Source organism: Molossus molossus, unplaced genomic scaffold, assembly GCF_014108415.1.
Source record: "Molossus molossus isolate mMolMol1 unplaced genomic scaffold, mMolMol1.p scaffold_m16_p_1, whole genome shotgun sequence".
Taxonomy (NCBI): domain Eukaryota; kingdom Metazoa; phylum Chordata; class Mammalia; order Chiroptera; family Molossidae; genus Molossus; species Molossus molossus.
The window spans coordinates 205,843,831-205,859,606 of record NW_023425344.1 but is presented as its reverse complement, the minus strand read 5'-3'; the positions used below and the strand labels follow the sequence as shown (position 1 = coordinate 205,859,606).

Sequence of the window (15,776 nt, the reverse complement as noted above, 5' to 3'; positions counted from 1 at the left end):
TGCCGCCCATCTATCCATCCATGGCTGTCTATCCGGCCATCCATCCATTCATTCACTGGGTCACTCATTTGAGGAGCATCCCTAGCCAAGCTGAATGTGACTCCGGTCCCACCCTGGTGGGAGGCGGCAGTGGTGGCTCCCCCGGCAGAGGCGTGGGGAGAGAGACCACTCAGAGAGCAGGCTCCAGGCCTGAGGCCTGCCGCCAACCCCTGTCCTCCCTGCTCCGAGGGTGCTTTCCCAGAGCTGGCCTGACCCACAGTGGGGCCCCCAGGGATTCTGGCCTGTCGAGAAAGCAGGTCAGAGAGCCTTGTCCCAGCCTTTGGGCTGATTGTCTCTGTCCTCCCTCCCTCCCTCTCTGCATGTGGCTGGGCGAGGGCCCCGGCTTCTGGCCTTTCACCCGCGGAGCTGTCTGCAGCAGCCGTGGCCGCTCCCACCCGCCTGCCCAGAGCTCTGTGGGGTGATGGACGGGGCTGCTCTTGCTCCGGGTCCCAGAGAGCTCCTTTGAATAATAACTTGGCAAAATTACTCTCTCTTTTTATTTCCCCCCTATTTCTGATACATTTGCTCTTTCTAAGTCATTCATCTCTTTTGAGTTCGAGGAAGAAGAGGAGAAAGAGATATTGCAGAGGTATCGGAACCATGAGCTCCACCTCCTCAAGTTAGAGGGAGCTGGAGACAGACTGCACCTCGGCCATTAGGGGTTCTATGTTAAATCTGACCTCTGGACTGGCTGGTGTGGCTCAGTGGCCTGAGCGTCGTCCCATAGACTGAGAGGTCCCGGTTCGATTCCCGGTCAGGGCACATGCCCGGGTCACGGGCTTTATCCCCAGTAGGGGGCGTGCAGGAGGCAGCCAATCAATGTTTCCATCTCTCTCTAAAAAAATCAATAAAAACATATTAAAAAATATTTTTAAAATCTGACTTCTGCTTGAAGGAGAAGAGCAAGGGTAGGAGGTATGAGAAGTGGGGGAAGGCAGGACTCGTCCCAGAGCCCCTGACGTTACACCTTGCAGCCTCGCTCTGTCCACATGTAAAGCTGGTCCTGTCTGCCTGCAGGCTGTTGGCATTTTCCCCTTAAAGGGGAGAAGCAGAGAAGATAGGGAAAGGAAGGAGAGATGGGGTTTAAGTGAGTCATGTCAGCTCACCAACACTTTCATTGATCACCTCCTACGCGCCAGACACTGGGAGACTAAGATGAATGGACACTGTCCCTGCCCTCAAGGAGTTCACAGACACGTAAATGGTAAATACAATACCTGCAGAGATGCTCTGGCTACAAAGTAGGTCCCATGCGGTCACACGGAGGAGACAGTCTGTTCTGTGATGAGAGGGGCCTGCAAGGAAGTCTTCACAGATGGGCTGATGACACAATGTTCTGAAATCTCAGGGTGAAGGTGGGGAAGGGTGCTCCAAATGGCAGGCCCCATGGAAGCAAAGGCTGGACGGTGAGACTCTGCATGGGGATATGGGTGCACTAAGTATCTGGTATTTGTAGAGCTCAGAGTGGATGGATATTGACAAGACACAAGAAGCAGAACCTGGGGATAATATTGGTTTTAATAATAACAGCAGATCTTAATGGAGTGCTTAAGTGAGGGAGGCCTGTGTGCTAGTCTCAGGAGTTTGATGACAGCAATAGGACAATTATCCAACAGGAAGTTGTGTGATCAGATCCCCAACAGTGCGGAGGATGGATTGGAGCTGCAAGAGGCTGGAGAAAGGAAGACCAGTCAGGAGGCGGATGCCATGGTCCAAGCGAAATGCAGTTTACGGGCTGAACCAAGGCAGGGCCAGTAGGAAAGGGAATGGATTTGAGAAACATGTAGAATGTCACACTGAGAGGGCTTGGGGACTGACCGTGGGAGGAGAATGGGGGAGATGGAGGAGTCAAGGGAACCTCCTGGTGCCACCAGCTGAAACAGGGCTCATGGGGGCAGAAACGTTCATGAAACGCTGCCCCGTGCCCGTGAGGTGATAGCACTGTTCCAGCCACAGAGACTCAGAAACAAATAATTTGTTTCCCTCCAAACTTCTTCAGGGTTATTTAAAGACAGACTTCATCTGTATATGTAAACACACATCCAGACAAATTTGGGTGAATTTCAGAACTTTTTTCTTTGACAAAAGATGCACCCTTTCTTCCCTGTCACATTGGGATGATTCGAGGTGACCCTGTTGGTCCGTGGGTAGGAAGGAGTAAGGCAGCCTGTTGGGGTCATTGCTGCCTGGCCATCTCTGCCATTCAGCTTGGATATTTTTCCCCCTGGGATGGATTTCTCCATAAAATAAATGTCTTGTCTGAATTAATCTTATTTTTTAAAGGAGAAAGTCATCATATCGTAAAGACAGACCATAAAAAGATGTATCAATCTGTCAGGAAGGCTGGTTAATATGAGTGTGTGTTTAGCAGAGACGGTGCGCCCCGAGGCAGCTGGACTGGGAGGCGAGCAGGTGCCGCCGGCTCTGTGCGCAGAACTTCCCTGAATGCCGATGGCTCCGCAGTCTCTCTGGACCAGCCTTGGGCCTGCAAGGGGCCTTGGTTTCAATATTTAGCCCTTTGAAGGTGAGCAGCTCTGTAGATTGAGTAGGGGCGCTGTAGCAGCCTCACTTTTCAGAAGAGGCCTCTGGCTGGGGAGGGCAGTCCCAGGTCTCAGGTGTGTCCGAAACACTTTCATTAGAAAACTAATCAATATGATGAGATTTTAGATGACAGCTCAGACAATCTTTCCATTTTGTTTTATTCTTTCTTTGTTTGCTTGTTTGTTTTTGTTTAATCCTCACCCAAGGACATTTTTCCATTTTTGTTCAGATAGAGTGGGAGGGGGCGAGAGAGAGAGAGAGAAAGATGGATGTGAAAGGGACACATCGAGTGGCCACTTCCTGCACAACCCCAACCGGGACCAGGGACAAACTGCAACCGAGGTACATGCCCTTAGCGGGAACCGATCCTGGGTCTCTCTGGACCGTGGGCCGACGCACTGCTGAGCCAAACTGGCCTGGGCTGTTTTATTCTTCTAAGAAATGTACACAAGCCACAACATAAGTACACAGATAAAAAAGTAAACATCACACAATAAATACATAAAGTGCATGGCATAATCGTTCTATACTGTGAAACATTACATGGGAAATACATAGTACATGAAAGAGAAAAAAGCTAAAGTCTTCCTCTACCGCCTCCACAGTCAAGCACCATGAGCTATTTGGTGTGTCTCCTTCTCTTTCAACACACTTATCCTGCGCACAATACACATACAGGTTATGTTTTGTTAGAATCATATCAAAACGTGGTACTTTTTAAAAAACTTACCATCCTGTTTTTTGCCCTGGCTGGTTTGGCTCAGCAGGAAAAGTGTCGTCTGCGGACCAAAGAGTCTTGGGTTCGATTCCGGCCAAAAGTATGTACCTCGGTTGCAGTTCGTCCCCAGCTCCGGTTGGGGTTGTGAGGGTGGCAACCAATTGATGTGTCTCTCTCACATCGGTGTTTCTCTCTTTCTCTCTCTCGCTCTCACCCGCTCTCTCTCTCCCCCCTGTTGCTCTTCCTCCAGTTCTTTCTGAAGATTAATGTAAAAATGTCCTTGGATGAGGATTAAAAAAAAAAATTCTATTTTGGGTTTCTTTTAAAAATTAAATTATAAAACTAATACATGTTTATTTAAAAAACTTCAAACTTTAAAGAGGGGAAGAAAATAAAAAGTTAAAAGAAAAACCCCAAACAAAAAACAAAACTATTTTCTTCTTGTCCCTCCATCCCCACTCTTCAGAGCAAAGAGATTAAATAAACACATTTTTGTGTATCTTTTAAGAAACGATTATGCATTTACTAGCATGTAAACCGTATTTCCTTCATCTGTTCATTTTAGAGACAAGGAAGTGAGCGCTCAGAGAGGTTACAGGCATACTCAAGATCACACAGCTGACTGGGGCAGAGGCAGATGTGGGGCCCTGACTTCAGAGGGCAAAGACCTTCCCACTGCACATCCAAGGCGTCTGCCATGAGCAAATCTTGGCTGATGTCTCTCATCCCTTCCTAAGTTTGCCCTGGTCGGCAAGGCCGTGACACTCCTCACTGTTGCCTATGTCGCCCTCCCTCCCAGGAATGCTTAGGTTCTCAGTGTGTTAATAGACTACACTGTGCTGCTCCTCCGGGGACCTGCCTAACTATTTGTTTCACTAATGCCTGCTGTCTCTGACCTTGCAGCAGGCCAGCGTCTTGGAACCTAGCAAAGCGATTCATTCAGGGAGCATGTGTTTGCACCTTTGTTCCCAGATTACATCACAATTATAAGCAGAGGACCCTTCCCAAAGGTAATTTCATTTAAGCAGCCCTTTGGCCTGGTGGGAACCAATGTTTGCATGAGGCTTATTTCCCCTCCCTCTAGATTCAGGGTCCATAGGCCTGACCCTGGGGAGCTCACAGCACCCACCCTCTGTCTGCAGTCAGCCTGTGTTTCCCATTCTGTGTGTGTGGTGTCAGCCTTAGCCATCTTGGGCCCAGATGTGTCTATAGCATTGCCAACATCTGGGTGAAAGAGAAACGTCAGCCAGCCATACAGATGCATTCTTGTTGACAGCAGGATGGCCCCATCTGGACTTCTGGGAACCATCCAGATGGACAGATCAAATGATCTGTGCACCCACATATTTTACCTTGCCATCTATGATATGAGATGGCAGAGCCCAGACCTACAAAATCTCCCCCAGCTAGGCCTGTCCTGACCTTGCAGAAGGGAAAGAGGGAAGCCCAGAACCTGGTCACTGGGTGTGGGCAAGGGAGGTGTGTGTGTGTGTGTGTGTGTGTGTGTGTGTGTGTGTGTGTAGGGCTGGCAGCTAGAGAAACTCCGATCTTGGAAATGAACTCTCTTGACATCGCAGTTCTGCCTGAGGCTGGGCCTGGAAATGTTGCCTTGAGCCGGGAGCTTTGGAGTGAGGTGCGGTCTTCTCTGGCCCATCTTTGATTCACTGCCACTCAGCAGACAACTCCTCCTGGGATCCCTGATTCTGCATCGCCCTCCAGTGGGCAACTGGAATATGTCTGGAGAGAAAGCCTTCTGACACACTTGGTCACAAGTCAAACACATGGATTTTAGAACCTCGATTCTTTTCAAGTTCTCCCCCAGGGACCTCCAACCCAACCCACAGAAAAGAAAGGCACAGTCTACAATCCCATTGGAAAGTGCCTGATCCCGACCCTGTGAAGGCAGCTTTCTGGATGAGTGTTTAGACTGTCACAGAAAAGACAGAACTGGCAAGACCAGCTGCAAGGTGAAGGGTGCCCAGGAACCGTGGGGCTCCCAGGGGTTTGTGTTGTGGGGCAGCTGAGATCCGAGGGGGTAAGGCCAGCCCTCCCACTCTGCTCGCAGTCCAGGCTCTCCTTCCCAAAGTGCCTCCCAGGAGAGCTCTGCATCCGCGGTCTGCCACCCACTCTGCCCGGGCACTGACAGATGCAGACAGAGGCTGGGACATGGAGACAGAGGGAGCCACAGCGTAGCCAGAAGGGGCAGAGACGACATGTCTGGAGTGATAAAGAACCACAGAGGGATGGAAGATGAACGTCCTGAGCACTTAGTGATGTCTCATTTCACTTTCAACTGGGACTGGGAGGTGTCATCAGTCCCATTTTTCAGATGAAGAAATATATGTAGAGAGGTTGCCAGGGCTGCACAGCTGGGGTGTGTCTGAGCTGAGCTTCAAGTCACGACCTGCTTGGTCTCCAGCTCAGGGCCTTTCTGACCCCACAGACACATGGGCGCTGTCTCCATCCTATTTCTCTAACGACCCAGTGCTTGGAGAGAAGAGAGACACCGACATGCGGAGCAATGGAAGGACACTGCGGGACACTCTCAGGAGAGAGAGGAAAAGGGGCACAGACGGAGGGGTGATGGGAAGACAGTGACACAGAGAAATGTTGAAAATATGCTGCTTGCCCTGGCCAGTTTGGCTCAGCGGTTAGAGCGTCGGCCTGCGGTCCAGAGAGACCCGGGTTCGGTTCCCGCTAAGGGCACGTGCTTCGGTTGCAGTTTGTCCCCGGCCCTGGTTGGTCGTGTGGGTGGCAGCCACTCGATGTGTCCCTTCACGTCGATGTTTCTCTCTCTTTCTCCCTTCCTCTCTCTCCCTCCCACTCTATCTGTACAAAAAATGGAAAAATATCCTTGGGTGAGGATAAAAAAAAAAGAAAGAAAGAAAGAAAATATGCTGCTTATCTCTTCCTACAGGAATAGATTTTGGAGAAAATACACATGCCAGGTCTCACCCCCAGATCTTCAGAATCAGAATTTCTGGGAGTGGGGCCGAGAAATATGCATTTAAAGAAATGTCCTCCGAGGGGCAAAGGGAGCTGCGAACCGCATCAGAAGAGTAAAGCACACTGACGAGTGGACAGAGGGAGAGCCAGGCGGAGAACATGTCATAAAGCAAATACAGCAAAGTGTTAACTAAGGACTCTAGAAAGTAGATAACACTGTTCACTGTACACTGCTCTTTATTTTCTGTATGTTTGAAAATTTTCATAATATGATGTTGGGGGAGAAATTTCCCAAATGATTGTGATGACTAGGCAGGTCTAGAAGGACCATTGTTGTAGGGGAAGGCCCCCTCAGGGGAGTTTTGGAGGAGCAGTTGCCCTGGAACCCTCCCGCCCCACCCCCCATGAAGGAAGTCCATCTCCCCTTGGAGTCCCGTTCTGTACGCGGCTGTCTGAGCTGGTCCCTGCGGGGCCTTGGTGCAAGGCGATCCAGCTGGCTGGTGGGGTGGGCAGAGCTCTGAGAGGTGGGGCTAGAAGTTCTCTTGGAAGAATCTGAAGCTGAACTGCTCGCAGTGGACCTTGAGCACCTTGGCCAGGGCTGGGGAGCCACAGAAGAAGATCTGCACCTTGCCCTTATTCTCAGCGGCTATTTTCTGGAACACCTGGAATCCACGGGGTTAGGGAAGAGCAGAGGGAGGAGGGTGGGACTGTGGACCCACCTGCTGACACGTCCACCTGAAGCTGACCATGTAGTGGGTTGCAGTGGCAGCGGTGGCCATCTGTCTGGCCCCATGAGGAACACCAAGATCAGCTTCTTGTCTTCATAGCAGAGAGTCCAACATGCAGCCATTTGCTCTACTCATAACCTGACCCCAAACCCAGGAGGCATGGGCCAAAAAAAAGACCCAGGCCCTCGCCCACAGAGCTGTCTGTGGACAGGTGCACACCACACTAACCACTAACCACTGGAGGACAATGACAGAGCCCTTTTGGCATGCTGAGCCCAATGGCCCGGACCTCATGCTGGTCCTTCAGCTGGCCACATGTCTCCATTGAAATGGCTCTTTCCTGAAGTTAGGCTTCCTTTCCCTCAGGGGGGACCCTTTTCCACCCCACGTTCTGCTTAGGAATTGCTTTTGCTGAAAGGCCTCTTTGGTGCCCAAACACCTCTGGCAGCCTTTCCCCTCAGCCCTCACTGCCTCGGCCTGGATTATCTGTAACAGCTCGAGAGCAGTCCCGTTGGGGTCACGTTGTGAGACTCTAGACCCCAGTTGGTAAGCACTCAGGGAAGAAAAATGAGAAAACCACTCTGAGAAATAAAATAGAAAGACTGCAAACTATTTTGTGTCTCTGGGCCTCAGTTTCCTCATTGGTACCAGGATGGAATAAGATTAGGACGCTGTCCATTTGGGCCTTCTGACTCTGATTTCTAGGAGGTCAGGGCTGGGAGAGGCCTTGGAATGATATAGGCTAACTTCCTCTCCAAACAGACGAGGCAACTGAGGCTTGTGATGGAATAGAGTGGGTTAGTGATGGATCCAAAAGTAGGTCTCCTGCCTCTGGATCCAGCCCTGAGATCCTGGCTGGACTCCAGATGCCCCCCTCATGCTTTATCTCTGGCTGCTGGCCCCTAATCTGCCTGGCCACCACTTGGGGCTCTCAGCGGCACTGGTGCCCGCGGGCTGCATGGCTCCAGCTGGCCTTTACCTTGTTCCAGTTGGGCCGCCCCGGCTGGGTGCGCGCCTGGAGGCCCGTGATGGAGTCCTTCTTCTCCTTCTTGGCCACAAGGTCGAGAGCCATCTGCAGGCCAATGGCCTTCATGTCATTCTTGCCCAGTGCAGAGGTCATGTACATGTGCAGCTCCAGGAAACGGTCTGTATGGTGGGAGGAGAGGCACTGAAGGGCCTGTGGCCATGATGGGGACAAAATATAGCACCTCATCCTGGGGCTCGGAGGGACACCAAGAGGGCTTGGAACTCACGCCTGCAGCTACTGTGCTTACCCAGGAACCCTGTGTGACCAGTGATGTAGAGAGGAACGGCGCCCCCTGCTGGAGCTGGGCCTGTTCTGCGCCCAACATGCACTAGGTTTTCATTCATATCCATTGTCTAATGTGAGCCTCACAACCACCCCAGGGGTTATTTCTAGAGGGGAAATTAATCCCAGGGCAGTGTGACAGTCCTTGGGCTCCAAAGCTATGCCCTTCCATCCCACATGGTGGCTGCTCAGTCAGGTTGGGGATACAAGCCACACACACATGGAAAGGTAAGAAAGACCAAAGGGCGCAGGGTCGAGCAAGTGGGTCAGATGGCACATGCTACTGATACACAGGGAGGGGCTGGAGGAGGGCTGCTTCCCGGGAGGGCGGGCATTGGGTTAGGTCTTGGAAGAGGGGCAAGATTCAAAGGAGATGAAAAGCAGGCACCCTGAGAAGGAGAACTAGCATGAGCCAAGGGCAAGAGGCTGGAACAAACTTGGTGATTGTGGGGCACGATGTGAGTGTCTGGCTGGAACAGAGGATCCTTGACCAGGAGCAGCAGGAGGCCGGACTGGACGCTCTGAGGCCAGAACACGAAAGGTCTTAAGTGCCTACCCAGAACATAGGGGCAGGTAGAGGGCATCTGAACAGGGCACAGTGAGATGGAGACAGCGTTTCCGAAAGGGGAGTCAGAGGACCAAAGGGACAGGGCAAAGGCTGGCATCACGGAGACCATTAGTGATATGCCTGCAATGGGACGAGTCAGCCGAGGTGCTGACCCTTCAGCCCTCCGGACAATGGGAGCTCCCAGGTGGGCAGCTCTGTGTTCAGGCTCCTTCCTGTTTTCCCAGACATGGCACACAAACGTTGCCATTTTCTGTGTCCCATGATGGCGAGTGCTGCCCTAGACCTGTGCATCCGCGCAAAGTCAGAAGGGGCAGGGCCTGAGCTGGGCTGTTGGATTCACGGGCTGATGATCACTGCATCCTTCTCCTCTTCCCAGACTAAAGGATCTGTGCAATTCTCTGTACCGCAGGCCAACGCTCTAACTGCTGAGCCAAACCGGCCAGGGCGGATCTGTGCAATTCTCAACTTGCGCTCCACTGTTTGCTATGGCACCATGAGCCCAGTTTCCCTTCGGCTAAAGGTCTTGGCCACTGTTAAAATGCAAATGGCCTTCGAAGGGACACCACATTTTATTTAGCATATCAGTGACCTTGAATAGTGCTGAGTGGTGTGGGAGGGAAGGTGATGTGCTAAAAAGGATGCCTGCCTGCCCTGGCTGGTTTGGCTCAGTGGTTGGAGCGTCAACCCATGGACCAGTAAGTCGCGGGTTCGATTCCAGTCAAGGGCACATACCTGGGTTGCGGTTCGTCCCCGGCCCCGGTTGGGGTCATGTGGGAGGCAGCCACTCAATGTGTCCCTTTCATGTCGATGTTTCTCTCTCTTCCCCTCTTTCTCTCTAAAATCAATAAAAATATTTAAAAAATAAATAAATAAATAAATAAATAAATAAATAAATAAATAAATAAAGGGTGCCAGCCTGTGAGAGCCCCAACCCTCTCCTGCCTTCTGCCTTCACCACACCCCAGAGAGGGGCAGGAGAAGAGACGCCGTGTGGGAGGGAGGCAAAAGATCCGACCTGACAGACTTTCACCGTCTCCAAAACAGCTGCGTTTGAGACAGTCGTCCCATTTCTGGGACACTCTCCCAAGGGAATCATCCAAAGAGAGGAGGGAAAAAAACCAAAAAAACCATCATGTGCACATACATATTAATTGCAGCTTTACTTATGATAGCGGAGAATTAGGAATAAAAAAAATGTCCAGTAGTAGAAACTTGGTTAAATAATTTGTGGCAAATCACTAATTGTATCACTCATTAATACCACTAAATACTACTACTGCTACTGCTAAATTTATTGAGTAGTTACTTCTTCTTCTTCTACTACTACTACTACTACTACTACTACTACTACTACTACTAATTTACTGAGCAGTTATTAAGCTCCAGTCACTGTTCTAAGTGCTATACAGATGATGTCTCATTTAATCCTCACAACAATCCTATGTGGTAGGTAACAGTCATATCCATATTTTTTAGATGAGGAAATTGAAGCAAAGCAGTTAAATAATGTGCCCAAGCTTCTTTAGCTACTAAGGAATAAAGATTCCAACAAAACAGAACAATTGGAGCTTAAGCTATAGAAATTAAAAATGATCAATCACAAATTCTTTTACTCAAACCTCATTATAAAATTAAAATCTGAGGCCACAAATTGAGCTGCAGTTAATGAGAAACATTGGTAGAAATTTGAGGTAATAAATGTGTTGACTCACCCTGGCTGGTTTTGCTCAGTGGTTAGAGCGTTGGCCCGCGGACCAGAGAGTCCCAGGTCCAGTTCCCGCTAAGAGCATGTACCTCAGTTGCAGTTTGTCCCCGGCCCTGGTTGGGGTTGTGTGGATGGCAGCCAGTCGATGTGTCTCTCTCACTGTGATGTTTCTCTCTCCCTCTTCCTCTCTTTCTCCCTCCCACACTATCTGAAGATAAATGCAAAAAAATGTCCTCGGGTGAGGATAAAAAAAATAAAATAAAAATAAAGGTGTTGACTCAAGTGGCTTTGAGAATGGAAAGCTTTGGGTTAGCTGTTATCCTTGTTTACATGGATCGGAAAGAAGCAAACAGCAAATATTTATATACCAGTAACTAGACATTTAAATTAAATCTAATCTTTCCCCCTTGCTTACATCATAAAATCCAGTTTCTAGTGAGTTAATATACATAAAAGCATTTAGAACAAAGTTGATGCTATATAAATATTTGCTATAATTGTTATTCACAAGAAAGGGCAAGAAGCTTTACTACAACATTCTAAGGTTGAACAGTTATCTTCCAAAGACTGTTGACTTGGGCTTTCAGGCTTTAGATGTTTGTTATAAGTAAGCTGCATCTGTTTGAACGTTTCCTGTAGAAAACTGTTTGATTACTTGAACTTATAAACTATGTTTACTATTGGAACTGGAATTTCCTCATGGCGACCCTGTGATAATTAAACAGCCAAATAAGACCTAATCCCAGTGAATTCAACCAGTATTGAAAAAACACACCAATTCTCTTGAAGTCAGAAATAGATCTAAAGATGTTCCTCCTTGTATAAATTATCCCACTAGTAAAGCAAAATGAAACAAAAATAATGAATCTAACAGATTAACTTTAGAACACAGGGCAAAACCACAAAGATGTCCTGTGAGGACTATGACGTAACCCAGAGAAGCTTGTTATCATACGTGGTAAGGACTGGCTCGGTGAATAATGTTGAATGCACCTTGGGTAGGGTGCGGGAAGACTCGGGGCTGGAGGAGAACATGTGAAACATTCATTTTTGATGAAAGTATAAAATAAGGGACCAAACAGTAATATTCATATATGCTAAGGTGCTTAACCTTTATCTTAGACCACTCTTTAAACTTTTTGATTGCCACTGTATCAGGAAATATATTGAGCATTCAACCCCAATAATATATGTTTATTCACATGTTCATTTCTACTAACCTATTATGTACATTAAAAATGTATGTTGGGGTAAAAAGAATCACGCTTCCTTTCTCACCTTAAACAACTAGAAAAATGGACAAAATACATAAGACAATGGTCAACAGGTAATGCGAGACTGTAACTGCCGAGAAGGAAACAAATGAAGTGAGCCCTGCAGTTGTCCCAGCCTGGTGCCGGCCTCGCTGAGTAAGGAGACAGAAACTGGAGGTCAAGAAGGCCAAGACAACTAGAATATGCAGGCACAATACTGGGAAAAGGACACCACAGAGAGAGAGAGGGGAAAAGAAGAAGAGAAAGAGGAAGGAAGGAAGACAGGGAGTCAGGGAGGAGGAAGGGAGGGATCTAGCTCTGGAAATCTGCATAAAGTTTCCCCTAAACTTTGACTAAGCATTAATCTGTACACGAAAGAAAATTTCCAGAAAACAATAGGCTGAACAGTGCCTGGAGCTCAAATAGAGTTGGGAATAATCTGTGCTTCCACCAGTAAGAGTGGGGAGACCTTGAAATACACAGGGCAGTAGGTAGAGTCCTCAGAGGTGAAAGCCTTAGTACTGGGGCTAAATTAGTCCCACAATAAAGTCTGCTCTGGACTCACCATACCAAAAATTGAACGCAAGCCTTGAAAGGATCCAAATTATCCTAACTGTGCACCAGAACAAAGTACTATTTAAAGAAATGCCACAATATCCAGACCATAGCATGCAATCACAATGCCCAGCATCCAGTAAAAATTATTGGGCCAAGAAGCAGGGGAACACCACTCATAACTAGGAGAAAATTAGTACTAGAAACAGACCCAGAAATAACAGATATGATGGATTTAGACAAACATGTTACACAGATATTATAAATGTGCTTGAGAATGTAAAATCAAAACAAAGCAGGTATGATGAGAAGAGAAATAAAAGACATAAAAGAGACCCAAATGAAACTTCTAGAGAAGAAAAATATAATCACAGAAATTAAAAATACAATGGATAGGATTAACAGCTATTTTAAGTCTTTTGGTTTTCCAAATAAATTTTATTTATTTATTTTTTTGTTAACCCTCACCTGAGGGTATTTCTCCATTGATTTTTAGATAGACAGGAAGGGAGAGAGAAAGAGAGAGAGGAACAGTGATGTAAGAGACATCAATTGGTTGCCTCCTGCACAACCCCAATTGGGGTGGGGGATCGAACCTGTAACCCAGGCATGTGCCCTTGACTGGGAATCAAACCCATGACCCTTTGGTGTGTGGGCCAATGCTCAAACCACTGAGCCAAACCGGCCAGGGCTCCAAATAAATTTTAGAATCAGCTTCTCTATTTTTTTTAAAAAACCTGTTCAAACTTTGATTAGGATGGAAATGATAGATAAGGTAGTGCAGAAGAAAAGATCAGTGATTTTGAAGACATAGCAATAGAAACTATCCAAAATGAAGTACAGATTGAAAGGAGAAAAGAAAACAAAAAGAAAAAAACTAAGTCTCAGTGACCTGTGGAATATCACACTGCCTAACATCTGTGTAACTGAAATGACAGGAAGGGAAAGAGAAGAGAGGAAAAAAATGTAAAGAAAGAATGGCTGAAATTTATCCAAATAGCCAAAAAGTAAAAACAACTCTAATATCCATCAACAAGTAAATGGAAAAACAGATTGTGATATATCATAAAATAGAACACTATTCAGAGACAAAGGAATTAACTACTTACTGATATAAGCAACAACATGAATAAACTTGGAGGAGGATTAAAAAATCCATTTATATAAAATTCTAAAACTATAGTGACAGAAAGCAGTTCAGTGGGTTCCGAGGACTATAAGTTGAGGGGAAGGTATTGATGCAAACTGGGATGAGGGAACTTTTGGGGGGTAATAGAAATGTTCCCTATTTTGATTGTGCTGATGGTTATACAACTAGACACATTTGTCGAAATGTCATTATATTCACTGAATAGTTGTATTGGTGAATTTTATTTAAATTATCTCTTAAAAAAGCTTTTTAAAGGAAAGGTATGAATAAGAATCATCTGAGAAGTATGTTAAAATAAAAATCTTAATGTCATTTTTAAAATAAATAGAACAAAAACCCCCATCATATTTGTATGGGAGCAAAAAAGAACCCAAATAGCCAAAGCAATTCTGAGAAGAAAGAACAAAGCTGGAGGTATCACACTACCTGACTTCAAATTATACTACAGAGCACCGATAATCAAAACAGCATGGTATTGGCAGAAAAACCAAAACAGACCAATGGAACAGAATTGAGAACCCATAAATAAAACCACATGTATATGGGCAAATAATGTTTGACAAAGGAGCCAAAAATACACAGTGCAGAAAAGAAAGTCTCTTCAATAAATGGTGCTGAAAACATTGGAAAGCCACATGTAAAAGAATGAAACTAGACATGAGTTTGTCCCCATGTATAAAAATTAATTCAAAATGGATCAAACACCTAAATATAAGATCTGAAACAATAAATTACATAGAAGAAAACATAGGTATTAAACTCATGGACCTTGGATCTTAGAGAAGATTCTATGAATTTGACCCCAAAGGCAAGGAAAGCAAAGGCAAAATAAATGAATGGAACTATATCAAACTAAAAAGTTTCTGTACAGTGCCCAGTATGTCTGGCTCAGTGGATTGTTGTCTCAAGGACTGAGAGGTCCTGGTTTGATTCCCGGTCAGGACACATGCCTGGGTTGCAGGCTTGATCCCCAGTAGAGGGTGTGCAGGAGGCAGCCAATCGATGTATCTCTCTCTCCCTTCCTCTGTCTCTAAAAAAATCAATAAAAATCATATTTTTTTAAAAAAAGTTTCTGCACAGCAAAAGAAACCACCAACAAAACAAAAAGGCACCGCCCTGGCCGGTTTGGCTCAGCGGTTAGAGCATTGGCCTGCGGTCCAGAGAGACCCGGGTTCGGTTCCCGCTAAGGGCACGTACTTCGGTTGCAGTTTGTCCCCGGCCCTGGTTGGTCGTGCGGGTGGCAGCCACTCGATGTGTCCCTTCACGTCGATGTTTCTCTCACTCTCTCTCTCTTTCTCTCTCTCCCTCCCACTCTATCTGTACAAAAAATGGAAAAATATCCTCGGGTGAGGATAAAAAAACAAAACAAACAAACAAACAAACAAACAAAGGCACCAACCAAATGGGAGATGATGTTTGCAAACAACAGCTCCAACAAGGGGTAAATATTAAAAATATATAAAGAAGTCATATAACACAACACCAAACAAATAAACAATCCAATGGAAAAATGGACGGTGGACCTGAGCAGACAATTCTACCAAGAAGATATGCAAATGGCCAACAGATACATGACAACATGCTCAACTTCACTAGCCACTAGGGAAATGCAAATCAAAACTACAACGAGATACCACTTCACACGTGTTAGAATGGTTATTATTAACAAGACAAGAAATAACAAGTGTTGGAGAGGTTGTGGAGAAAAGGGAACCCTCATTCACTGCTGGTGGGAATGTAAACTGGTTCAGCCACTATGAAAAACAGTATGGTGGTTTCTCAAAAAATTAAGAATAGAGTTACCATATGACCCAGCAAATCTCCTGGGTATCTACCCGAAAAACTTTAAAACATTTATTCGCAAAGTTACATGCAACCCTATTTTCATTGCAGCATTATTCATGGTGGCCAAGACATAGAGACAACCCGTGTCCTTCAACTGAGGATTGGATAAAGAAGATGTGGTACATATATGCTATGGAATGCTACTCAGCCACAAGAAAAGATGAAAATATTGCCAGTTGCGACATGGATGGACCTTGAGAATATTATGCCAAGCAAAATAAGTCAGTCAGAAAAAGCTAAGAGCCATATAATTTCACTCATATGTGGGATATAAAACTGAAACTCATAGACACAGACAACAGTATGGTGGTTACCAGAAGGAAGAGGGGTGGCGTGATAGTAAAGGGTAAAGGGGGCCAAATATATGTGACAGAAGATGATTTACTTGACTTTGGGTCAAGTGTGGTGGGCATACAATA

General features: G+C 46.5%; 1 protein-coding gene across 1 annotated transcript in view; it reads right to left on the bottom strand.

The window, feature by feature from the left end:
- Positions 1-6,751: 6,751 nt before the first annotated feature.
- The window catches only part of NOX5 (NADPH oxidase 5), a 44,199-nt gene continuing 35,174 nt past the window's right edge, over positions 6,752-15,776 (bottom strand). Inside the window, exons 15-16 of the mRNA XM_036274490.1 lie at positions 7,952-8,118; positions 6,752-6,906 (exon numbers count right to left, since the gene is read on the bottom strand). Of these exons, the coding sequence (XP_036130383.1) occupies positions 6,775-6,906; positions 7,952-8,118 (299 nt within the window). The 3' untranslated portion in view covers positions 6,752-6,774. The remainder of the gene's footprint in view (positions 6,907-7,951; positions 8,119-15,776) is intronic.